The sequence below is a fragment of the Perna viridis genome, chromosome 3 (genome assembly GCF_037379345.1).
Source record: "Perna viridis isolate PV_CMFRI_1.1 ecotype Kerala chromosome 3, ASM3737934v1, whole genome shotgun sequence".
Classification (NCBI taxonomy): Eukaryota; Metazoa; Mollusca; class Bivalvia; order Mytilida; family Mytilidae; genus Perna; species Perna viridis.
Genome location: NC_142447.1, coordinates 58,166,521 through 58,193,087, shown reverse-complemented (window position 1 = coordinate 58,193,087; position 26,567 = coordinate 58,166,521). Strand labels below are relative to the sequence as shown.

General features: G+C 33.2%; 2 protein-coding genes across 2 annotated transcripts in view; one reads left to right on the top strand and one right to left on the bottom strand.

Moving 5' to 3' along the window:
• Positions 1–24,257, bottom strand: part of LOC148623084 (U5 small nuclear ribonucleoprotein 200 kDa helicase-like) — a 51,179-nt gene extending 26,922 nt beyond the window's left edge. Inside the window, exons 1-9 of the mRNA XM_088573607.1 lie at positions 24,096–24,257; positions 21,268–21,431; positions 20,526–20,697; positions 15,614–15,803; positions 12,919–12,977; positions 12,542–12,640; positions 9,108–9,263; positions 8,795–8,894; positions 672–889 (exon numbers count right to left, since the gene is read on the bottom strand). Coding sequence (XP_088429733.1) covers positions 672–889; positions 8,795–8,894; positions 9,108–9,263; positions 12,542–12,640; positions 12,919–12,977; positions 15,614–15,803; positions 20,526–20,697; positions 21,268–21,431; positions 24,096–24,140 — 1,203 coding nt within the window. The 5' untranslated portion in view covers positions 24,141–24,257. The remainder of the gene's footprint in view (positions 1–671; positions 890–8,794; positions 8,895–9,107; positions 9,264–12,541; positions 12,641–12,918; positions 12,978–15,613; positions 15,804–20,525; positions 20,698–21,267; positions 21,432–24,095) is intronic.
• Positions 382–2,304, top strand: LOC148623085 (uncharacterized). The gene is made up of 2 exons (XM_088573609.1): positions 382–514; positions 1,217–2,304. Exon 2 carries the CDS (start codon positions 1,338–1,340, stop codon positions 2,160–2,162), a length of 825 nt encoding a protein of 274 aa, XP_088429735.1. The 5' UTR covers positions 382–514; positions 1,217–1,337; the 3' UTR covers positions 2,163–2,304.
• Positions 24,258–26,567: the final 2,310 nt, after the last annotated feature.

Sequence of the window (26,567 nt, the reverse complement as noted above, 5' to 3'; positions counted from 1 at the left end):
ATGTTTTTATTATTAATTACCAGTTGTAATTATGACCGATTCATCAAACCAATTTAACACTTCGGTGCAAGTGCTTGACATGTTTACAATTTCATACAAGGTCAGATCCAAGGGCTTCAGAGTAATTGACACCTCACACTCAATTTCATAACTTAATTGAAAATATACTGGGGAAACAGTTAACATGATGTCTGCTGACACCTACAGTTTATATATCGACAATGAACATGGCCAGATACAAGAGGCTAATTCTTCGTTTTTCATTCAAAATTGTGGCCGCTGGTTATATCAGAAGGATGAGTGTTTATATGGGGTTATTTTGCACTACAAGTTGTTAATGCAATTGAAATGTGGTTGCATAAGACAGGTGGCCGTTGGTCAGGGAGGTCGTTTCAGAGATGGACTACTGTAAATTGCATATCAATAAGCATAATCATTTTTTTCTCTAGAAATATATGACAAAGTTAAGTAAGTTCATGCAATTCACATAGGATTTTGGTTTATTCACACCATAGTAAGTACATTACTTTATTTAAATATTTTCCTCATACATGATAAACATATATTGTAAATGAAGATAAAAGCTCAGGAAAAATTATTCTTTAAACACTGTCTATTCTAAAAACAAGCCATATGTATACATGTATTTGTTTACAGTCATTAAGTTTTACCTTTTGTTCATCTGTGTCCATAGCTTCAATATCAGCAGCTACCCTGGACTGACGAGCTTGTTGTCGACGGGCTCTCTCCTCAGAAACAATATCTCCCTTATCTGTAGCTCCTAAAGCATGCAGATACTTTGACAACTCTGGGTCACTAGACATCTTCTCTTCTATTTTCTTTTTCTCTGACTGAGTTTGGGCCGATGCCAATAGTGTACAATAGAGAACTGTTATAGAATCAACAAATTTGACTTAGTAATGAAAACTTCAAGGGAGATAAATGCATTTTTTATCATACAGCAAATTTATTATCGTACTAGCAGAATAATGTAATCTAGAACAAGTTTTACAAAAAATCTCTGAGCTTTCCATAACTGTATTTCAGTAAACAGGAAGTCGAAGTCATACGAATACAAAACAGAATTCAACATCCAAAACCTTGTACAATTCGTCAGCAACCTCTGATTAATAGTAGCTGAGATAAAATTGACATTATTTTGTATATTACCACCGTACAAAGAAAATTTAAGTTTCTTTTTTCTTTTGAAAACCAGGAAGTAGAGGTCATAAAGGCAAGAAAACACATTCCACAATACAGGATACCTGTATGAAGCTTTGTACAAAATATTAACAACCTGTTACTAACAGAATCTGAGAATTTAGTTACAAAAAAAAATGTGTTATGGAATGACGGACACTAAGATGTTAGGGAATTCAGATGTTACCTTAACCGAAAGATTCATTGAGGGAATTTCCGATTGTCAATTGAAACGTGAAATTAAGAGATTTTATTTAGAACACCAATCTTTATCATTCATTGAATTTAGAAGAGAAATGTTAAAATGGGTCAATGAACTGAATGTTGATGAGGTCAAATACAAAGTATGTCAACAAGAGGCAACCAGTGTGACTGAAAATGCAATCAAAGTCGAAGAAAACAACAATGAATTAACTGAAATTAGAAAATTATTAACAAAACAACAAACTATGTTAGAAAAACAACAAAAACAAATCGATATGCTATCGCAACCAAACACAAAAAGAAATAACAACAATTATCATGATTATGACTGTTATGACAATGTTTCAAGTAGTTTTGTAGGTACAGACAGGCCAGATATTGATCAATGTTACTGGTGTCATGGTTTCGGACACAGGAAGTTTGAATGTACTACACCAGCTAGTCTAGTTGAACAAGTACCAGGTAGAACTTATAATAGAGGTCGAGGCGAAGGCCGAGGTCGATATCAAAATCGAGGTCGAAGTCAAAATCGGGGACGAAGTCAAAACCGTGATTGTGGTAGAGGACATGTTATTCAAATGAACAAAATCGTCAAGGTCAAGGTCAAAATCAAGGCGCTTCGGGTTCAGGTGCTAATTCACAGTCAAACATATAACTCTCAGTGGAAAGAGTCAACCATTGGGAGTAAATACAAGACTCTAGCAATGACATTTTTAAGAATTGTACTGGTAAATGTCCTGAAATTGACATTAAGATAGCAAATAAGCCCGCGAGATCTTTGATTGATACCAGGTCACAAGTTTCGACAGTAAGCGAAGAATTTTTCTATAACCTATTAGAACACAAGCCAATTTTACATGACATTACTAAATGGATGGAAGTTACTGGTGCAAATGATTTACCGATTCAATACATAGGATAAATTGAAGTAGACATTAGTATTTCAAACACAACAATACTGAAAGTTGGAATGTTAGTTGTCAAAGACTAACAATTGTCAAAAACCAGAGTAGGCATATTACAAAACGCAGAAGTCGTTCATGAAAGTCCGATTGAAGAATCAATAGACATTAATGTATCACAATCAGAAATTCAAGTTCATGTTTCGATTAACAAGACTGAAACCAAGATTTGTGAATCAGTAGATCTTCAAAAAAAAACTTTGACATTAAAAGACATTGATGTAGGAGATGTGCCATTTACACCTGAGCAACATTCATCTTTTGAAACATTTATTCAAAATTATAGTGATGTTTTCTGTCTCAGTGAAAATGATATGGGTTATACGGATATAGTTAAACATGAAATACATACAGTCGATTCAAAACCTGTTGCTGTGCCGCATAGACGTTGTAATTGTTCGTAAAACTGATAAAAGTCTAAGACTATGTATCAACTACCGTTTACTGAATAAAAAGACTATCAGAGATGCTTATCGGTTGCGACTCCAGTTTGTGTTTGAAAGACTACGTAAGCACGGTTTGAAACTAAAACCCTCCAAGTGTCATTTCTTCAAGAGACAGGTAAAGTTTTTAGGACATGTAATTTCGGAAAATGGTGTGATGACCGATCCAGAAAAAACTTGTACGATCGAAGAATGGAAAGTTCCAAAATCAGAAAAAGGATTGAGATCGTTTTTAGGACTCTGTTCTTATTATCGGAATTATGTTCAAGGATTTAGTAAAATTGCAGCACCTTTACATGCTTTATTGACTAAAACAGAAAAAAAGAAAGGAAAATCTAAAACTGTCAAAATGTTAAGTGAAAAAGATTTTCAACCGAAGTGGATGGAAGAATGTCAAAATTCATTTGAGAAAATGAAAGAAAAACTCACAAACTCTCTGATCTTCGGTTATCCAGATATTAAACTACCATTTAGGGTAGAAGTTGGCGCTTGTTTAGAAGGTTATGGTGCCGTTCTTTCGCAAGAACAAGGAGATAAAACTGTTGTCATTGCGTATGCTTCGAGAAGCTTGCATCCAAACGAACGAAATATGAACAATTATAGCTCAATGAAACTTGAATTATTAGCTTTAAAATGGGCTGTCAAAGATAAATTTAGAGACTATTTACTCGGAGGTAAATTTATCATGTACACTGACTATACCCGTTAAGTTACATTAATTCAGCTAAATTAGGAGCTACCGAATTGGGTTGGGTTTCACAACTTGCTCAGTTCAATTTTGAAGTGAAATTTCGTTCAGGACGTTCAAATACAAACGCAGACAGTCTGAGTCGAAACCCAGTTAATTCTACTATCAATCAAATCACACAAACATCATCGTTATTAGAGATAAAGGAGAAATAAGACATTTCAAATTCGGTGGAAGTTAATCAAATTCAGATAGAACAGGAACTAGAATGCATACCAACTTTTCCTGAATATTCCTATGAGGAATTGAAACAATTACAAAATAGTGATGAAACATTGTCTATTGTAGCTAAATTTATAGCAGAGAACAAGAAACCAGAGAGACAGATTCTTCAAAAACAACCAAAGGATGTTAAGAAATTACTCAGAGATGGGAAATTTGACTCATTGTGTTTGATCAATGGAGTTATTTACAGATCAATCGATGATCCAGAAATTGGTGAATGTAAACAGTTACTAGTACCAGACTCTTTAAAATCGAATGTATTAGACATTATGCATAATAAGTCCGGTCATCAAGCTACTGAACGAACTTATGCTCTAATGAAGAAACAATGTTACTGCTTACATATGCTCAATGACATTAAAGTGTGGATTCAGAAATGTGAACGTTGTCTACTTTCTAAAAGTCCGTTACTGCAAGTCCGGGCAACTTTAGAATCATTAACTGCAAAGAAACCATTACAAATTTTGGCAATAGACTTTACTTTATTAGAGAAATCTTCTAATGGTCGAGAGAACGTACCAGTTATGACAGATGTGTTTTCTCAAGCTATAACAACGAGAGATCAGCGTGCTACAACAGTTGCAAGGTCGTTAGTCAAAGAATGGTTCCATTGTTTTGGAATACCAAATCGTCTACACAGTGATCAAGGACGCAATTTCGAAAGTGTTATTACCAGAGAACTTTGTCGGATTTACGATGTAAAGAAGTCTCATACAACTCCGTACAATCCAAAAGGGAACGGTCCATGCGAACATTTCAATAGAACAATGCATGATTTATAAAAAACATTATCACCTGAAAAGAAAGTTAAATAGACTGAATATTTACCAGAATTAGTATACATCTATAATTCTACACCTCATTCTACAACTGGGTACAGTCCGTATTTTCTAATGTTTGGACAATTGGAAACCTATTCCATACAAAGTTGTTGAAAAACTGAATGACAATGTTTATGGTATACAGTTGGCTGATGGATCCAGTCCAGTGAAAAATGTTACACGTACTGAAATTTTAGATACAGGTTCAAATTTACTAGATCAAGACGACGAAAATGATCAATCATCCATTGAAATAAACCAAGTTCCCATTTCACGGGAGGAATCTGATTTATTAAAAGAAAGATTTGTAACCGACAAAACAAGGAAGAAGTTAGATGTGGTGCTAGATGATGCAGCAACACAACTGAATATTTCGCAAGATAGCGGACTGATACTAATAGTGACACTACTGAAGTATTAGTCCGGCGGAAGTCAAAGCGATCTGCTGCAGGAAAACATTCGAATGTACAAAGATTACCAAAGTCCGTTTTAAAACAACAGAAAGTAGAAGTATGTGAAAATTTTTCAAGAAATAAATTAGGGAAAAAGCAGAATAAATTGTGCAATAAAAATGTATTATGTGAATGTCAGAAATTTAAAATGGAAAATTCAGAAAAAGTTGTGCCCAAGAAGAAATCAGTAAAATTTGAAGAGTTTGGACAAGCGATAGCAGTTCTGGGAGAAAGTCTGGGAAAAGCATTAGGACAGAATCTACAAGATGTTTATCTTAAGCATAACAATTGTTAAATGATTAAGTGTTAGATGTCAAATGACAAAAGTAATATTTTATACACAGAGAAAAAAACTATAGAAAAAAATCCTAAATTAGAAAACGTCAGAAAATATATTTTTTTGACTTGTTTTGGTATTTTATTACATTTTGAAATACTTTAATAGATTCATTTATGATATGAAGTCTAAAGTGTTTTTATAAAGTTTACAGATATTGTTGAGGTCAACAATATTAAACAAGGAAAATTTGTAACATGACAGTTTAGGTACCAGTATCGTATTGCATATCCCTGAGCAGGTGTACGTCAAAACATGGATGCTATAAAAATATAGTGCATTTTCTTTTTGCCTCTCTACAAACTAATATTTTGTCAAAAGATATGAACAATGACTTATAAAATAGAGCAAACATTACACTGTAAGATGAAGAACTTTTTTAAAAGAAAATCTAACGTAATATCATAAAAATGTTCCACTGAAAAGGTTGGTTTGGTGAGTGCAAAACGAAAGTGAAAGTAGGGAAAAAGGCTATTTATAGTTCGAGATTACTTTTCTGTCCGATCTTCGTGGACTCACCCTATTTTCTTTGCGGGAAATTATTTTTTCACATGTCCTTAGAAATGCTACATAAGTGAAAGTTTTATTGAATCAATTTACATATTTTTTAAAAAATCCTAAAAATATGCACTTCACTATAGAAGTCTATGGGAAAATTAATACGATACTGAGACCTAGTAAGCCAGTTTTTCAAGTAAAGTTGGATATTCAGCAAGTGGTCTTTACCAGCTGAAAAAGTAGTACCCCAATGCAGGTAACACTTTTAAGATGAATTAGCCAACTTTTGAACCTGATTTTTTATGGTAGCTCTGGTTTTTTGCATTTATGGTTAATCTTTACCAAATTTGGAAATGCATTTTGTTTTCATGAATTTGTATAATATCAGTTCAATAAAATTATTATCTTGACTGTTTATGATGAGCATATCTATATTCATGTAACCTAAAGCAAGTAGTACTCCTGCATAAAGGATAGTTTTCAAGTTACAACACATTTTAAGTATGTGGTTAGGACTTGAAAATAGTCATTTTCCATACATTGCCTCTTATATATGAAAAAATGAATATTTTTTTTATTTTTTGTTTTTCTTTCAAATAAATAGCTAAAATGAGTTGCCATATAACTGTGTGGTTGATTTAAACACAGAAATGTCACAAAAGTCAACAGTCAATTTTTTAGTGGACTTTTTTAGTGGTTCAAATGGACAGATTCTAATGCGGCAAGAAAAATAAAGGTGTTTTTTCATATAAAAACTGAATTTTTTCAAAAAGCATCTAAAGCAGACAGTTGTTATTATAATATTTATACCAATAAACTTTTTTTCTTGCATCATAGCTATCTGTTTTAAAGAAAAAGTCCTTTTCCTGTCATATTGAGGTCCTTTTGTATCTGCCTGGGGTACCAAAATGGCTTAAAATCTGTATTTTCTGCATATGAAAAAGCTATATTTTTTTAAAACTATGATATTGGTATAATTTTTTTTTTGATTTATTATATTTGGAATGACCATATCTATAGTTTAAAACAGTTGGTTGTACCAGTCATTATACTTTACTTTAAACAAGAGGCTCCCTTGAGTTAAAGACAAAAAAGGAGGTTCGAATATTAATATTTCCATATATGGAAGTCACAAGTGGGGATTAAATAATGATTTGGAACTCACAGTACAGCTCATGCATCTACCATGTCAGAATAAACCACAAATTTGCTTAGCTTGACTAATGCAGCAGCTTTTTATCAAAAGTAATATTTTCTGGCTAACACTGAGATATTAGTCTCATGCCTGGAATAGGGTACCTATATAAAAATTTTAATAGAAAACTCATGTTTATAGCAGGGCAATGATGTTCTGAATTTTCAGTATGAAAATGAATACTCTAGCAGAAAAACAACAACTTTTATGATTATATTGAAATGTTTATTAGTAATAGGTACCAGTATCGTATTGCATATCCCTGAGCAGGTGTACGTCAAAACATGGATGCTATAAAAATATAGTGCATTTTCTTTTTGCCTCTCTACAAACTAATATTTTGTCAAAAGATATGAACAATGACTTATAAAATAGAGCAAACATTACACTGTAAGATGAAGAACTTTTTTAAAAGAAAATCTAACGTAATATCATAAAAATGTTCCACTGAAAAGGTTGGTTTGGTGAGTGCAAAACGAAAGTGAAAGTAGGGAAAATGGCTATTTATAGTTCGAGACTACTTTTCTGTCCGATCTTCGTGGACTCACCCTATTTTCTTTGCGGGAAATTATTTTTTCACATGTCCTTAGAAATGCTACATAAGTGAAAGTTTTATTGAATCAATTTACATATTTTTTTAAAAAATCCTAAAAATATGCACTTCACTATAGAAGTCTATGGGAAAATTAATACGATACTGAGACCTTTAATTTCTAAAACTTTTTGAGAGAAATTTTGGAGTTATTTCCCTTTGGCCAGATCTAAAGCAGAAATGTGGTAAAGATAAATTTTTGCAGTATTTTAACTTTTCGACTAAAAGCTTAAAGTTATTATTTTTATTATTTCAAAAGAATTTTTGATTATTCATATTTTTCATAAATTAATAAATTCCATTTTTTTAATCAAGTTTGAAAAATACAGGTACATATACGAGTCTGCGCACTCATCAGCGTTTATTTTCGGTGGACATTTTGAAAGTCAATTTTGTGAGGCCAGCCCAAATTTTGTCATGTTTTGGTAGACAATTATCTGTGAAGTCCAGGAAAACTATTCCTAAATAGCTACCTTGACGATGTTTTGTAATACCACAGAATATATATTTTTGGTCAGAAGATGAAACACAGTCTACTGTTTATCATGTGACGATAAAAATGTTCTATATGTAAATCAAAAACCTCAAATAAACGTATATTATACAAACTTTATTATTTACGCCTGTGCGTTACACAGGTATAACAGTATACCTTACCTCCTCAGACCCAGGGCATTATAATGTATGCCTCCTCTCCTCAGACACAGGTATAACGATACACCTCCTCAGACCCAGGGAATTATAATGTATACCTCCTCTCCTCAGACACGTATAACAGTATACTGCCTCAGACTCAGAGTATTACAATGTATACCTCCTCTCCTCAGACACAGGTATAACAGTACACCTCCTCAGACCCAAGATATTATAATGTATACCTCCTCAGACCCAGGTATAACAGTACACCTCCTCAAAGCCAGGGTATTATAATGTAGAGTTTCACAAATAATTAGTGCTGCAAATTTTGTATTCAGTATAACCTATAACTTCCATACAGCCAAGTATTATATCAACTTAAACTAATTGGTGTAATAACCTAGAACTTCTATTTCTGCTAGTAATTCAAGATTTTCATATGAAGAATGAATTTACAAATGAAAAAAAAAAAACAACTTACTCATATTTCTATACTGCCTGATAGTTTTGATAAAGTCAAACTGTGTAAAACCAAGTAACAAAACTAATTGATTTTCAACCTCTCTGTCATCACTGGAAGTCTACAAAATAATTAATACATCAGAATGTTTCTATCACCACAGAATCACTGAAATGTATGTTAATGTTAAATACAGTTAACTGTTTTATCAAGTGTGAAATCACTTCACAAAAAAAAAAAAAAAAGACGGAAAGAAAATCAAGTAAATCTACTGTTCATATGACAATTCCAAGCTTTTGTTATATTGTGTAAATATTCAGTTATAATACATTACCTTTAATATGTCCAAGATTTCGCCTGCCTTTGTTTGTGCCATGGTAGGATCATCAGTGTAACATTTACTGAGCTTTCTTTGTAACCAGAAAGCATCAATATCTCTTGGATGAAGACCTGAGTCGGATTTTCCCCCTTCTTCACCACCATTCTGAAGCTGAAATCAATCAACTAAATCATCAATTCTGAAATGGCTACTGATACTTCTCATAACAAAGGAAACTAAAAACAACTCATGACAGTGAGATAAAAATCCTAGCACTTTAGCTATCACGGCTACATGTGAAAATAAGCAAAGCAGGAACACAAAGAGCTAAGATCAAAATATGAAACAGAAATCTACAGTATAGAAAAGAATACTGAAACCTCCAGCATAACAGAGAATACTGAAACCTCCAGTATAGCTGAGAATATTGAAACCTCCAATATAGCCAGGAATACTGAAATCTCCAGTACAGCCAGCAATACTGAAACCTCCAATATAGCTGAGAATATTGAAACCTCCAATATAGCAGAGGAATACTGAAACTTCCTGTATAGCAGGGAATATTGAATCCTCAAATATAGCAGGGAATATTGAAACCTCCAGTACAGTCAGGAATACTGACACATCTAGTATAGAATGGAATATTGAAACCTACAGTATAGCAGGGAATATTGACACCTCCAGGATAGCAAGGAATACAGAAACCTCCAGTATAGCAGAGAAATATTGAAACCTCCAGGATAGCCAGGAATACTGAAACCTCCAATACAGCAGGGAATATTAAAACCTCCAGTATAGCAGAAAAATACTGAAACCTCCAGTATAGCAGAGAAATTCAGAAATCTCCAATGTAGCAGGGAATATTGAAACCTCCAGTATAGCAGAGAAATACTGAAACCTTCAGTATAGCCAGGAATACTGAAACCTCCAGTATAGCAGAGAAATACTGAAACCTCCAGTATAGCCAGGAATACTGAAACCTCCAGTATAACCAGGAATACTGAAACCTCTAGTATAGAATGGAATATTGAAACCTACAGTATAGCAGGGAATGTTGAAACCTCCAGTATAGCCAGGAATACTGAAAACTCCAATACAGCTGAGAATATTGAAACCTCCAATATAGCAGAGGAATACTGAAACTTCCTGTATAGCAGGGAATATTGAATCCTCAAATATAGCAGGGAATATTGAAACCTCCAGTACAGTCAGGAATACTGACACATCTAGTATAGAATGGAATATTGAAACCTACAGTATAGCAGGGAATATTGACACCTCCAGGATAGCAGGGAATACAGAAACCTCCAGTATAGCAGAGAAATATTGAAACCTCCAGTATAGCCAGGAATACTGAAACCTCCAATATAGCAGGGAATATTAAAACCTCCAGTATAGCAGAAAAATACTGAAACCTCCAGTATAGCAGAGAAATTCAGAAATCTCCAATATAGCAGGGAATATTGAAACTTCCAGTATAGCAGAGAAATACTGAAACCTTCAGTATAGCCAGGAATACTGAAACCTCCAGTATAGCCAGGAATACTGAAATCTCTAGTATAGCCAGGAATATTGAAACCTCCAATTTAGCAGGGAATACTGAAACCTCCAGTATAGCCAGGAATACTGAAACCTCCACTATAGCCAAGAGTACTGAAATCTCTAGTATAGCCAGGAATATTGAAACCTCAGGTATAGCCAGGAATACTAAAATCTTTAGTATAGCCAGGAATATTGAAACCTCCAGTATAGCCAGGAATACTGAAATCTCTAGTATAGCCAGGAATACTGAAACCTCCACTACAGCCAGGAATACTGAAACCTCCAGTATAGCAGAGTAATACTGAAAGCTCCTGTATAGCAGAGAAATACTGAAACCTCCAATACAGCAGGGAGTATTGAAACCTCCAGTATAGCAGAGAAATACTGAAACCTCCAGTATAACAGGGAAATACTGAAACCTCCAGTATAGCAGAGAAATAGTGAAACCTCCAGTATAGCCAGGAATACTGAAACCTCCAATATAGCAGGGAATATTGAAATCTCTTAGTACATTCAGGAATACTGAAACCTCCAGTACAGCCAGGAATACTGAAATCTCCAGTATAGCCAGGAATACTGAAATCTCTAGTATGGCCAGGAATACTGAAACCTCCAGTACAGCCAGGAATACTGAAACCTCCAGTATAGCAGAGTAATACTGAAAGCTCCTGTATAGCAGAGAAATACTGAAACCTCCAATACAGCAGGGAATATTGAAACCTCCAGTATAGCAGAGAAATACTGAAACCTCCAGTATAACAGGGAAATACTGAAACCTCCAGTATAGCCAGGAATACTGAAACCTCCAATATAGCAGGGAATATTGAAACCTCCAGTATAGCCAGGAATACAGAAACCTCAAGTATAGAATGAAATATTGAAACCTACAGTACAGCAGGGAATACTGAAACCTCCAGTATAGCCAGGAATACTGAAATCTCTAGTATAGCCAGGAATATTGAAACCTCAAATTTAGCAGGGAATACTGAAACCTCCAATATAGCAAAGAAATAATGAAACCGCCAGTATAGCCAGGAATACTGAAATCTTGAATATAGAAAGGAATATTGAAACCTCCAGTATAGCCAGGAATACTGAAATCTTTAGTATAGCCAGGAATATTGAAACCTCCAATTTAGCAGGGAATACTGAAACCTCCAGTATAGCAAAGAAATAATGAAACTGCCAGTATAGCCAGGAATACTGAAACCTCCAATATAGCAGGGATATATTGAAACCTCCAGTATAGCCAGGAATACTGAAACCTTGAATATAGAAAGGAATATTGAAACCTACAGTATAGCAGGGAATATTGAAATCTCCAGTATAGCAGAGAAATACTGAAACCTCCAGTATAACCAGGAATACCGAGACCTCTAGTATAGAATAGAATATTGAAACCTACAGTATAACACGGAATATTGAAATCTCTTAGTACAGCCAGGAATACTGAAACCTCCAGTATAGCTAGGAATACTGAAACCTCCAGTATAGCCAGGAATACTGATTTTACTACTTTTCTTGAAAATGTTAACATTTTAAATATCAGTGCTGACCATTTGTGCATGAATATGGTCATTATAAATTCAAAAAATGTAATTCAATGATTCTCTGGAAAATCCACTAGTTGTACAAGAAAACTAAATTAGGATGCATTACAATACTTGTTGTTTAAGCAACATTCAGTATTTAATACTAAAATTACTAAAGTTGATTAGCCTTCATTATCACAATAAACCAGACTAAAATACAGTGTTTGCACAGCAATTTTTAAAACATTTCTATTACTTCGAACAAACATGGAAGGTTTGGTATTAATGAATATGTAAAGAATATAGTTAAAAAAATAAAAACTGATTTTTATTACTTGAAACTTGTTTCAAATTACTTTTAAGAATTATATTTACATTAGCATGCAGTGTAGCATCTACATCTGCTTCAACACCCTCTTCATCATCATCATCCACATCATCTTCTTTAATTTCTCCAACTACATCTAAATCATCCTGGAAAGTTTTTTTTTCAAATACATTATACATATATACTATAAACTGTTTACTTATACATGTAGAAATTCTTAAGGCTTAATAATACATGTGTTTCATTTAGAAAGAATATACAAGTCAGGTATCTTGCTTTTAATTATGCATGGACATCTTTCCGTTATCCTAAACTATTATCAATAAAATTTCTTGGATAGGCTCAGATACCCACTACCAAATTTAATTTCCTAGGACGTGATACTATGGGATCATTATATATGTCAAGCAGAATTATTTATTACCTCATCTTCTGATTCTTCAAACTGCACATTTACTCCATAAGTCTCATCAATGTTGTCATCTGAAAATCAGCATCAAATAAAATCAAACAATATACCAAACAACTCTATTCTGTGAGGACCAATTTGAAGCTAATATCATGTTATTTGTACCAAGTTTCATGTTGATCTACACAGGAAAACTTGCAACATACCATACTTTACGGACTATTAGTTGATGTGGAATATAAGTCAAATTGTCTAATTTTGACCAAAATCGATGAAAAAAACATAGATAAGTCAATGGTCAGACGTGTGCATTTATATTGTAGATGTCAGCAGTGATCTGAGTTGAGTGGTTTGTTTTTCCACAGCATGTTACCTTGTATAGTATTTCTGAATTAAATTAATATTTGTACTTTCGTTAAAGTGTACTTAGTCTACGAGTTCAATTACTTTTTATTGAATTGTGTGTCAATTGCTCTGAAGCCTTAGATCATCCAGGTGTATGAAATCATAAACATGTCAAGCGTGGGCACCAAAGTGTGAAATTAGTTTGATGAATAGGTCATCATTACGAGTGGTAATTAATAAACAATTACCTGGTATTTCGAAATACAATAAAAAAAAATTTGTTACCTTTAAATTTCATTGCAATTAGCCATTTAGATAACACCTTAACTGATTATAATTTGAGACATGTGCAAATGTGTTAAATGGGTATAAATTTACAAATTAAAGGATCTTGAACACTCGATAATGTCTTAACAGTAAAAAAGAGTTTGGTAACGCATCTGTATCTTCTTGACTTTATTTATATATTTTAACAGTGTTGAAGTTCTTATTAACATCGTCATATTCATTCATAAAGGATACCGGCATGGATCAATAATCTTCGAGTTCAATCACCGGTTTGACTGTTTGATTTACAGCTTCATTGATTGTTTACCAAAAATTTTGAATAAAGCAATGAAAATTGAAATAAACTAATCAAATGAAATGCATTGTAGATGAACATTTTTTCTTGAGAAATCCTTATATAAGTGGAAGTGGATGGTAAGCCGAAGCTGACACTTTGCTGAAAAAAGTATCCACTTATAGTGCCAAAAATAGGGTAGTTTTGAAAACACCTGATAAAGTATATTCATCACATGTTTAAGACCAATGTGTAAAACACATGCTTTTTTGACATTAATTCATGAAAACAATTAAATAAAAATCATACAGTATTTGTATGTTTTCAGTAGGATTTCATATATAATAAAAAGCTTTGCAGGCTGGAGCGTGGAGACATTATACGAAACCGGAGAGCTGCCCAGGCTGCCATAGAAATGGAGCGCTACAACCTTGATATTTTGGGACGAAGTTAGATAGACATCATCTACTCCAGCAATGCTAGAGGTTGTCTGGCAAGATTTTTTCTGACTTAGTGCCATCCTAAACTCTAGCATCTGACAAGTTGAAAGCCATTGCAAATGTGAATAAGCTAAACATGTGTTATGAAATATTTTAAGTCTATTATTTACATTAAAGAAGTTTATCCCACCAGAAATCAAGCAATAAAAATCTTAAATTTTTGTTAAATATCTAGAAAACATCTGTAATGAAGATAGTTATCACAGAGATCATAATTAAGTCACTAAATTTATAGAATACAATATATTTTTGACAAAACGAACTTAAAGTTAGTAATGGAAATTCATTGGTTTATTTAATATTTTCGTTTCGAAAATTAAAATCTGTAATTTTATAAACCGGATGTACATTTCAAAATGCTGAAAACCAAAAGTGAAGTTCATTTAAACTGCTTTCACAACGGATTTCCAGGATTTCTGGACTTTCTCATCAGGTAGGTCATTTGTTTTTCTTCAATTTAGTTACATTCTCCTGTGTTAGAATATAGAAAGTGTACATAATATTTTCAGGGATGATTTTACGAGGTCATCAAACAAAGTAGAAATTGGTAAAATCGGAAATAATGATACAGTCAAAAAAAAAAAAAAGAATTGTAAAGGTAAAATCTGGATTTCAATCATTGGAATTCCACTAAAAAAAGCGAAAAAAAAAAATCATCCCTGTATTTTAAATAGTAAATGATTTCACAAAACCTCGGAATGAGCGGTATGCAATATGGCACTCGGAAGTAAATGGTTGGGGTATGGATGAATTCCAACCTCTTACATTGTAGGAGTAGAGCGCAGCATGTTACGACCGCAGTGGTCGTACCCCGACACACTTAAGCAGTAAAATGAGTCTGCCACTCTAAAAATGGTCAGTTTTTGCTACATGTGGGGTTCAACAAGAGCTAAACAGGAACCACATTCATCCCACAGCCTGTACCCATGAAGGCCACTGAAGTCAAGTAAGGTTCGTTACAGTAACAAATGGGGTTAAGAGTCCCTTGAAGGATCACTCCTGTGAAAAAAAATGAGGATTTTTTCCCAAATTTTTTGCCTCTGGCCTAAAACAGGAAGTAGTCAATACAAGGGGTCGACATAGAAATGGTGGTGACAGACATCATTCTTATTTAAATTCTAGGAGAGCATTATAGATTAATTCTGCTTTTGCAAGGGCCAAGAAATGAACCCTACTCCAGGCTCGGCACGACAAGGGTTAATACCTAAGAATCAACAGGACAAATGGTTGTACAGACTAAAATAATCAATATGCCTCCTAAAAATACTTTTACACACATCAAAGCTTTGATCATAATACAAACCTGTTTGCATTTTTTCCTCCTGACCCCAATCAGAAATTTTTTTTCCAAGATTAACAAGTAAGGCAAATCTTTCCTCTGCTAATTCTCCTAGAAGAGACTCAACTTCTCTTTTCTTTTCTTTGTCTTTCATTCTGTCATTTTTCAGTACAACCAGAACTTCATCGGCTGCACCACATAACACATCACGTGGCTGGAATAGAACAATAATGTACAAGATAATAAAACATACACATTTTCATCTTCACATTATACAGTAACAGTTGAAATTTTCAATACATTCAACAACTAGTATCTATTTTACCACCTAAAACATTTCTTTTTTTTTTTGGTGAGGGTTGTGTAGAAATGTCTAAACATCTATCAGTCAGTGCAAGATGAAACCTTAAGTGAAGATTCAGAATCAATAAACTAACATGCAGTGAAACCTGTGTAAACCTGACATCTTCTGAATTAACTTCTTGACAGTTACAATGTATTTTGAACCTGTGTAAACAGTTATAAAATATTTTTTAATCCTGTATGAACAATTCCAATATATTTTGATTCTGTGTAAACCTGACATCTCCTATTCACTTCATGACAGTTACAATATATTTTGATTCTGTGTAAACCTGACATCTCCTAATTCACTTCATGACAGTTCCAATATATTTTGATCCTGTGTAAACCTGACATCTCCTATTCACTTCATGACAGTTACAATATATTTTGATTCTGTGTAAACCTGACATCTCCTAATTCACTTCATGACAGTTCCAATATATTTTGATCCTGTGTAAACCTGACATCTCCTATTCACTTCATGACAGTTACAATATATTTTGATTCTGCGTAAACCTGACATCTCCTATTTCACTTCATGACAGTTACAATATATTTTGATTCTGTGTAAACCTGACATTTCCTAATTCACATCAGGTAGGTCATTTGTTTTTCTTCAATTTAGTTACATTCTCCTGTGTTAGAATATAGAAAGTGTATATAATATTTTCAGGGATGATTTTACGAGGTCATCAAACAAAGTAGAAATTGGTAAATTCAGAAATAATGATACAGTAAAAAAAAAGAATTGTAAAGGTAAAATCTGGATTTCAATCATTGGAATTCCACTAAAAAAAGCAAAAAAAAATCATCCCTGTATTTTTAATAGTAAATGATTTCACAAAACCTCGGAATGAGAGGTATGCAATATGGGACTCAGAAGTAAATGGTTGGGATATGGATGAATTCCAACCTCTTACATTGTATATATTTTGATTCTGTGTAAACCTGACATCTCCTAATTCACTTCATGACAGTTACAATATATTTTGATTCTGTGTAAACGTGACATTTCCTAATTCACTTCATGACAGTTACAATATATTTTGATCCTGTGTAAACCTTACATCTCCTAATTCACTTCATAACAGTTACAATATATTTGATCCTGTGTAAACAGTTACAAAATATTTTTTAATCCTGTGTAAACAGTTCCAATATATTTTGATCCTGTTTAAACCTGACATCTCCTAATTCACTTCATGACAGTTACAATGTATTTTGCCCAACACATTGTTTGACAACTTTTCTACCCTACTAGTCAAATGGGCTAGTCATGTTAAAAAAAAACCACGCTATTCCAAACTTTTGATAACAAATCACCTGCCTGCAATACTTACTGTCCTAATTATTCAATATTAGAAATGACATGAAATTATGTGATTAAATCAATGTTAGTCAGAGCGCTCAAGTGATTATATCACAGGTAGCAGGAAGTGACTGTATGAAATCAGTTTACAGTTGAGACAGGACCAGTTGACAATGACATAAACAGAGTCCTGTCTGTCTGTCTTGATTCTTGACTTACTTTCTTGAAAAATGTGCTAAGTAACAAGAGGCTCCCAAGAGCCTGAATGGAAGCCTGAATCACTCACCTGGTTAAAGTTTGTCTTTCAAGGGCAATAAATTTAACACAGAGTTTGTGCAAACATTTTGACTTGAGAAGACTTTGATAGGACATATTGTAAGGACCATTTCAGCAGTCAAAAGTTTCTTTCTATCTATCATAGTTTTCAAGATATTGACTGAAAACTGTAAAAAGAAAAAATGTCATTTTTCATCTTTCAAGGGCAATAACTTTTACAAGGAGTTACCTGACAACTTTGATCCCTGAAGACTTTTGAAGGTCTTATAATAAGGATCATTTCAGCAATTGAAAGAGTTTGGCTGAACCTAACGGTTTTTTCGAGATATATGCAATAAACTACTGTCTGACCCCTATGTCCTATTTTCAGTAACAGAGGCCATGTTTTTCAACAGATCAAAACAGTTCTATGCAGGATACCCCAAAAAACATTCTTACCAAGTTTGGTGCCAACTGGTCAAGTAGTGTCAGAGGAGAAGAGTTTTGAAAAACTGTTAACGACAACAATGGACACTAAGTAATGGCAATATATCACATGGCCTTAAGCCAGGTGAGCTAAAAATGTAGAAAGAATCTTGGGAAGGATTTTTTGCTTTCAGGAAAACAGCTAGTTAGATGGGATATTGTTCTCACGATTACAACTAGTCTCAGGCTAACTGGCTAGTGTTTAGTGTTAGTCTCTGCTAACAAAACTCTCAGTTTCTTGCAAGGGGTTTGGTTTAGACAGGATTCACTGCTTTCATTGTCCACTATTGTTTTTAATATTGCAACAAGAGGTACCAATCAATGAGTTCACCCACAGTTCTACACAAAGTTTCAAACTAAGTTACTTTTCAAGTATTTCAAAAAATCTAACATATGCTATGTGTAATAATTGATAAAAACAAAAAAATTGCTAAACCATCATAGGCAGACAACATTACAGTCTCTGAACAGTGTCTACTTTTGAAGCTTCTTCAAGAAGCTGAAGATAGCTCTCTTCAAAATTGCAAGAATCTTGCAATATCAGGAAAAGTTGAAGATTCTGGCTTTTTTCCAAATCAAATTTAAACACTGCCTTAAAATTAAAAGTGGCTCAGGGTTCTTCCCAGGATTTTCTGATAGCGCTGTATTCAGCGTGTGTGACACGACATTAATATGTCTCGTTCCAAAACGTGCCACTTTGTATTTAATGTATTAAATAAAGATTGATCAGCGTATTAAAAATGTACATTTGTATATTGCTGTTTATAATTACATGAATTATATGTAGGTAAATATTTTACCTTTTTTCTTTTTTTTGCAGTAATTATAACTTTAATACCATTATTTTTCCTTTTTAAATTAACAGAAAAATTTAGGATAGCCTATCAAATTATGATAAGTAATTCTTCATAAATATTTCCTCTAATTCATACACACCCAGTGTTCTTCAAATTTTTGTGACGGCAGACCCTTGGAAATTACAATTTTTCATTTGTTTTGGGGCCTCAATGGCTAATTTGAATGTGATATTCATTTGATTCAGAGCAATCTCTATCAAACTCTTTTTCTAGTCTTAGCAATTTTCAATACATCTATATATTTAGAATATTATCTTATCAGGTTCATGTAAAAGACTATTCTGGGCTTAATATTCATGTTTCCAAAAATTTTCGGGAAGTAGTGTGTGGTGTTGACCTAATTATACCAGGAAAAAACATGAATCTTATTCTTGTTATTTAATGTTGGCACACTAGTTGTTTTGTTTTGTTTTTAAATATTATGTAGTTTATTCATGACAAAAACCCTTTAATGATTTACAAAAAGAAAATACCTAAACAAAAAGTTTATATGGTTATCTGTTGTACTATTTTTAGACTTGGGGGATTTAACGACCTATTTCTTAACTAATTTTCCTGCCAAAAAAACATGCTCTTGATACACATCAATATGGCAATGTAAACAAAAGACGGCCATTTCCTTTTTCTTTTCAGTGCTTTGGAAGTATCTAATGGAATAAATATTGTTTGGGAATTTAATATGTTCTTTTATAAGGCAAATCAGCTTCTTAATGTTGAAAACTTCATGTGATTGTGCAATTATTCAACCTTGCATTTATAAATAGCCACGGCCCACATGCTTTTGGCCAGGGTTGAGTGAATTTTTACCATAGTCAGTTTTGATTGGTTCAGTATCAGATATTAATAGCTGATTGACACCATCAATAAAATTAATTTGTGGGCAGGTGTGGTGACTGATAAAGAATCTTGTTGGCAATGTTTTAAGCTTCAGACACCTGTGCAGTCACGCAGTGTAATGTAATTAGAAATCATTTAAATTGTCTTTTATGTCCATTATGTTTTTAATCCATTATTAACACCTCCTGATTGATGATAATCTAGTTTTTACAACAATATATATGATTGACATATTTATGACCTGAAGGCTTAAAATAGAATTTGGGAAAACCTGTCTTTACCTGGATGAGGCAAAATTCTCTATGCAATAAACAGAAATGCACCTGCAAGGCCTATGCAAATAAGCGAATTTTTCCCTAATAAAATAATAGGAAATGGTTTTGTGCAGGAGAAAATTATGCTAATAACCGAAATATGCAATAAAGCGATATGCGATTAAGTGGAGTCGACTGTAATAACCTTGTAGGATGCCATAAATGACCTTGGGGCACACACATTTCCTGTCGTAATTGATTTTTTTATCCTCAAACTTAACTTTATAGCACAGTGCAAGTAGCAAGATAGCACAGTACCGTCATCGATAGCGCTGTAAAGCGCAGTGCTTTAAGGACCTGGGGAGAACACTGGTGGCCTGATTACAGAAGATAGTTAGTGAACAAATACATTGTATATATGAAGGTCAGCCAGTGTGGGATGTTTGATACATTAAGGCATGTTCTATATGTCTTTGACTTTCACCCGTAAGAGTTCATGATTAGTGAGTTAAGTTATCTTATCATATATTGCAAAAACAATTTATCTGAATAATGTTGTATACAAATAAAACTCATTCTTGCATAAAAATTACCTGATCTCCAATTGCAGCTTGAATGAAACTGAGAATGACTTCATAGGTCTGTCTTGTGTCCTGTGTCTTAGGTCTGTACTGTATTCCAACCATTTCATCAATGCCATCAGATAGTAAGGTGGTCCCTTTCATCTTTAACATGTCATGCTGAGCTTCATCTCTTTTACGTCGTCTGAATTTATAAATTACATTTAATACAAAGGCACGAGTAATGACACTTGTAGTTCAATGAATGTTAAAAATAATTCTTTCATATCAGTCCACTATTCTAAGTACATGTATTACTGAAATTTTTTTAATAACAGTTACTCTGTTAAAAAAAGAGGTAAATATTGGCTATTTGTGAAATGTTCTATGACAGACATATTTATCTAAAGAACAGACATATAGAATATAGAAAGTGTACATAATATTTTCAGGGATGATTTACGAGGTCGACAAACAAAGCGGAATTTGGTAAAATCGAAGTAAATATACAGTAAAAAAAGAATTGTAACAGTAAAATCTGGATTTGAAATAATGGAATTCTGCTAAAAAGCAGAAAAAAATCTTTGTCTGAAAGAATGAGCATGCAGCATATCAGAAAACCAGTATTAAATCTTCTTACATATAGGTTGTATACAGTGCTTTCATTTACAGAAATAAATTACATTACAACAGCATCAAAACACTAAATAATTAAATAAAAGTGATCCTTGTAAATACATATAATGGTTTAAATTCACTTTTAAATTATTCATACTTGACCATCCTCTCCTGCATTTGAGGAGGCCTTGTCCTTTGAGCCTTGTCACCCATTCTGGTACCGATGAGCTTCCCAGTAAGGGAAATGACCTCTCCAGTAGATTCATCACGAGCTCTTCTATCTATCAATGATCTGTCTGCTTGCAATACAAGATTAGAATTCTAAAAAGAAATATTATAGCAAATATACTTAGGAAACAACAACAATACTGTGTAAAATGAATTAACAGTACAAGTTTTTATTTTTTATTCAAATGTCTTACTTGAACAAGTAATAACAGATATGCAAGAAAAACAATTTCCCTTCTAAATTAGGCCATAATAAATAATATCTGTGGTGTGACTGGTGTCCATCAAAGGGCTGTCATCTTGATGTCGGAAATTTGCATTCTAAAAATATGCAAAATCAATTGATAATGCAGATTCTGGTCTAACAAATTGTGTTTGCTACCATTACATTATGAAAGTAACAAACTCTCATAATGTGTGTGGTTCAAAATCAACAAAACAGAGTTCATCGAGAGTTTGCAAAACAAAAGACTCCTAGGAGCCTGAATCGCTCACCTGGTTAAGTTTGTCTTTCAAGGGCAGTAAATTTAACAAGGATTTGTCAAACAATTTTGACCCAAGAAGACTTTGATAGGACTATCATAAGGATCATTTCAGAGATTGAAAGTTTTTCTATCTATTATAGTTTTCAAGATATTGGCTGAAAACTGTAAAAAAAAAAAAAAAAAAAACGTCATTTTTCATCTTTCAAGGGCAATAACTCTTACAAGGAGTCATCAGACAACTTTGATCCCTGTAGATTTTTGAAGGCCTTATAATTAGGGTCATTTCTGCTAGAGAAATAATTTTGATAAACATAATGGTTTTGGAGATATTTGTAAAAAACTACCGTCTGACCCTTTTGTTCTATTTTTAGTAACAGAGGCCATGTTTTTCGATGGATCAAAAATCCCCACATCGATTCTATGCAGGATACCCCAAAGAACATTCATACCAAATTTGGTTCCAATTGGTCAAGTAGTGTCAGAGGAGAAGATTTTTGAAAGAAATAACATTAAAAATAGCAACAACAAAAAAACGTCAAAAAGGGCAATAACTCCAACATGGCTTATGTCTCACTAACCACTTCCTGGTCAAATGGCCACCCCCTATGTAGTACCAAAAACACACTGAACCTAGACCTATGCACTGTAAGTGCATTATTTGTGTGCATTCTGATTAAAAGTAGTCGAAGTAAAGCTGAGAATGTGTACTTTAAAACCATATACGTAATTTACTACAAAAGTGTATGAATATTATTTACATGTGTGAGTAATTTGCCTCCATGTTGTCAGTTAACAGAAAAGGCAAAAATGTGAATTTCAGTATTATTTATTCAAGTAAATTTTGTGAAGAGTTTCTACCATTAGCATAATGATTTTGAAAGCCTTATTTTCCCAGCTTTACAATGGTATGCAACTTTAAGATGTCATTTGTCCTGGGAATTCACAGTGAAATTTTGAAAATTACTCTTTTTAACATGTCAAGTAATGGAAACGTTAGAAGTGGTTAGTGAGACATTAACAGATTATAATGAAAATTTGACCACCGATAGATCTCATCATGCTGAACACTTTAACCCATGTAAGAATTTGGCTAAACCTTACGGTTCTGGAGATATATGCAAAAAACTACTGTCTGACCCCTATGTTTTATTTTTAGTAACAGCGCTCATGTTTTTCGACGGATCAAAAATCCCCACATCAGTTCTATAATACCCCAAGGAACATTCATGCCAAGTTCCAATTGGTCAAGTAGTGTCAGAGGACAAAAGTTTAGAAAAATTGTTAACAACGACGACGCTAAGTGATGGCAATAGCTCACATGGCCTTTGGCAAGGTGAGCTAAAAAGTGAAACCGGTCAGTCCTGTTCAGCATCATGTATTCAGCAATATTAGTGAATTTTGAAATAGAAATGTTTTGATGGAACTGATGAGATTTTTTGAAGGACCACCAAGTGATGTAAGTTTTCATGAACTATGTTTATCATATAAAAATGACAAAAATTTCAATAGAAAATAAAATCTTAGTAATGGACAGCATTTGTGAAATTAAATCCGCAATCATACAAATGTGACCTGCAGAGTAATTAATTTTAACCAGACAGCCATTAGAAGCATTTGAAATGCAGTACCACTTGTTTTCAACTACCTATTTACTGTACTAATATGTCTAATTCTGAACATGTAAGAATAATAATTTTGTTTTTTTACTATCTTCTCAATCACTCAACTTGGTAATAATGCACATTCTTGTATGTTACACTAGCAGATCACCAATATAAGTATATGACACACACATTTCAAATCTGCTTGTGTTTCTAGAAAAGCAGAGGACGCTTACCCTACCGGTGCACCTGGTCCATGCTCCCAGTTTTTAGTGGAGTCCGAGTTGCTCATTTACTTTTGTTACTTTGTATGTATGATTTTAGTTACTTTATGTTCTTTGTTGTGTATGTCTGTTTTCCATGTCTGGTCTTTATCTCTGGATTACATTCTTTTGATTACCGCTATAAGTTATAACCTTGTCCTTGGTTCCCTTGATTACTCTTTCAATTCATTATTGGCGATAATTACAAGAAACTTAATTGTGCAGTGGGTAGTATGTTACACTAGCAGATCACCAATATAAGTATATGACATACACATTTCAAATCTTCAATTCATTATTGGCGATAATTACACCAAGAAACTTAATTGTGCAGTTGGTAAAATATTTCACGGAGTAAGCCGTTTGTGTTTTTTATTGTTCAAACAATTTAATGCCCTAATAACTTACAGCCTTGTATTCATACTGCAAATTTCTTGCCGCTGCATCGGCCATTCTACTAGAATTCTTAAAGTATTAATCAGGAGAGAGTTTTCTTTCAATAACATGCGGCAACGTTTTTGTTTCGTTATCCGCATCAGACGCTAGATGGCGACAACTTCCGGTTTGTCTTCTACTTTTGTTTTCAAAATTAGTTTCCAATATTCCGCACAAAAAATATAATTTTATGAATCTATGCATTCAAAATTATGTCCTTCAAAACAAAAGCTGCTGTGCCAATTCAAGTGAAACTTTTATAAATTAAATTAAGAACACAATTGGATATTATATTCCCGTGTTTGTTCTTTATTTAGAAAAAGATTTATCTAAGTCATTGAAGTGTTTTTGCATCTTGGTTTGCCGTCATGTCAAGTCGGACCTACTTATACAATGGACCTAGATAGACCAGTTTTGATGTAACCATACCGGTCCTACTAAACAGAGTGGTAGAGAGCACAAAAATCTGGTAAAGACTGGTATCGTAATTTTGAATTTTTTTAGTAAATAAAAGTTTCTTAGTATCTATATATAGTGTATTGTTCTATGTGACCATTGAAAATAATACATCAACTACTATTCTGGATATTTATTTACCCGACTTTTGCGCTCTTTATCACTCTTTGTTTAGTAGTACCCTTTGTATTGGGGATACATTTCGAGTGTAATTTAAGTCTATCTATTGCCCTTTTAATTTTTTTTAAGAAACAGTAAAATTATTATTGTTTCCGCGAAAATACAAACAACGTTAGTACAACAGGGGCGGATCCAGGATTTTAGATTAGGGACGGGGAGTTAAAATTTCGAGCGAGGCGAAATTTTTTTTAGGTTAAATTTTTGAAATATTCTTCTAGAGTGGGTACAATGTAGATATCTTTTGTGGTAAAATTAGCGAGAAATTAAAGTTTCAACCTCAAACCGCCTAATATCTACCCCTGAAAACCTATGCTTTGCAAATTTTATGGGGGCGCCCTGCTTGAATCCGACCCTGAACAACCCTTGTAGACTCCTAGAAACATTATATGTTACTCTTGTTTCACCAATTCTTCTTTATTGTAGTGACGTTTGGGACATTATTCTGATAATCAAAGACTCTAACAACGCCACTGAAAAAAACCAAAACAAAACAAAAAATTAAAAAAAATATATATTTAAAATTCATAAAATAGATTTTGGGAGTCCATTGTAAATTTTGTAATGATGCTTGTAGAGCTGAACTAGCCAGACTGCCCCCCCCAAAAAAAAAGTAACAATAAGTTTCTCGACTATAGGTTTTTATAACCACATTCTTTCTGAAGAAAATACTATAGTAAATGGGCTTTATAAGGCAACCGAAAAACACAAATATGTGGATAAAAAAGATCAAAAGAAATTGTTACAAATAAAACAAACAATTAATTACCAGTATCTACAAGAACAAAATTATTATATTTGAGAAAGTATTAAAATGATATTCTTCAGGGGAGTCGACAAAATGAGTACAAGCCAACTTATACTGATAAATTAAGAAACGGTAATAAGAGATCCATGATTAGCAGATTAAGAATAAGTTCACATCAACCGATAATTGAAAAAAGGAAGACATCATAATATTCCTGAAATATTCCTAAAATATGCCCGCTATGTAAAAATTCTATAGAAAATGAAATAAAAATTATCTACTTCTCAACAAAATAACTGTTTAAACATACTTAAGATGTTTTCCTAATTCATATCGAACTGTTTAGAAAAGAAAGAATAAATTGTCTTAGTATATTGTAATTGACATTGTTATACATATATTATATGTATACGCATGGGCCTTAACCAATTGTTGTTATAGGGTATGTAAGTCTCGTTCTAGTTTCATTTTCTTTACCGGAATTTACGACGTATTGAAAACCGAGGACCGATCTGTATTTTATTGTTTACTTCCGGGTACTCGAAACGCTGTATAACAATGCAAAATCTTATATTTTATATTTTTTCTTAATAACTTTATCGAGTAGAAATAGATAATTGTTATTTTTTATCGGTATTATTTACACAAAAAATGTTTTGTCATCAATACTGAACTCAACGCTCTCTAAATGACAAGTTTCCATGCTTTCGAATGGTAGACTAGGACCCATTCTCGTGAAATCACGGGGTCACATGACGAGACTTACATACCCTATTGTGTTGGAGCCAATAAAATTATTTGTATTTGTATGATTGGATTCGATTTCAACTTGAGCGGTAATTTGATGAAGTTAAAGTCTCATCTAATTCTTTTCAGCAGTTTAGAAGTTGTAGATATAATGGTGCTCACTCCATGTTTGTATCAGGAAATCTCAAACGTCATTCAGATGAAAATTCAAAATTGGAGGTGCATAAGAGCATCATATGACAAAGGATATCTTCGGCGGATGCTTCTAGAAAAGCAGACGATGCTTATCCTACCGGTGCACCTGGTCCGTGCTGCCA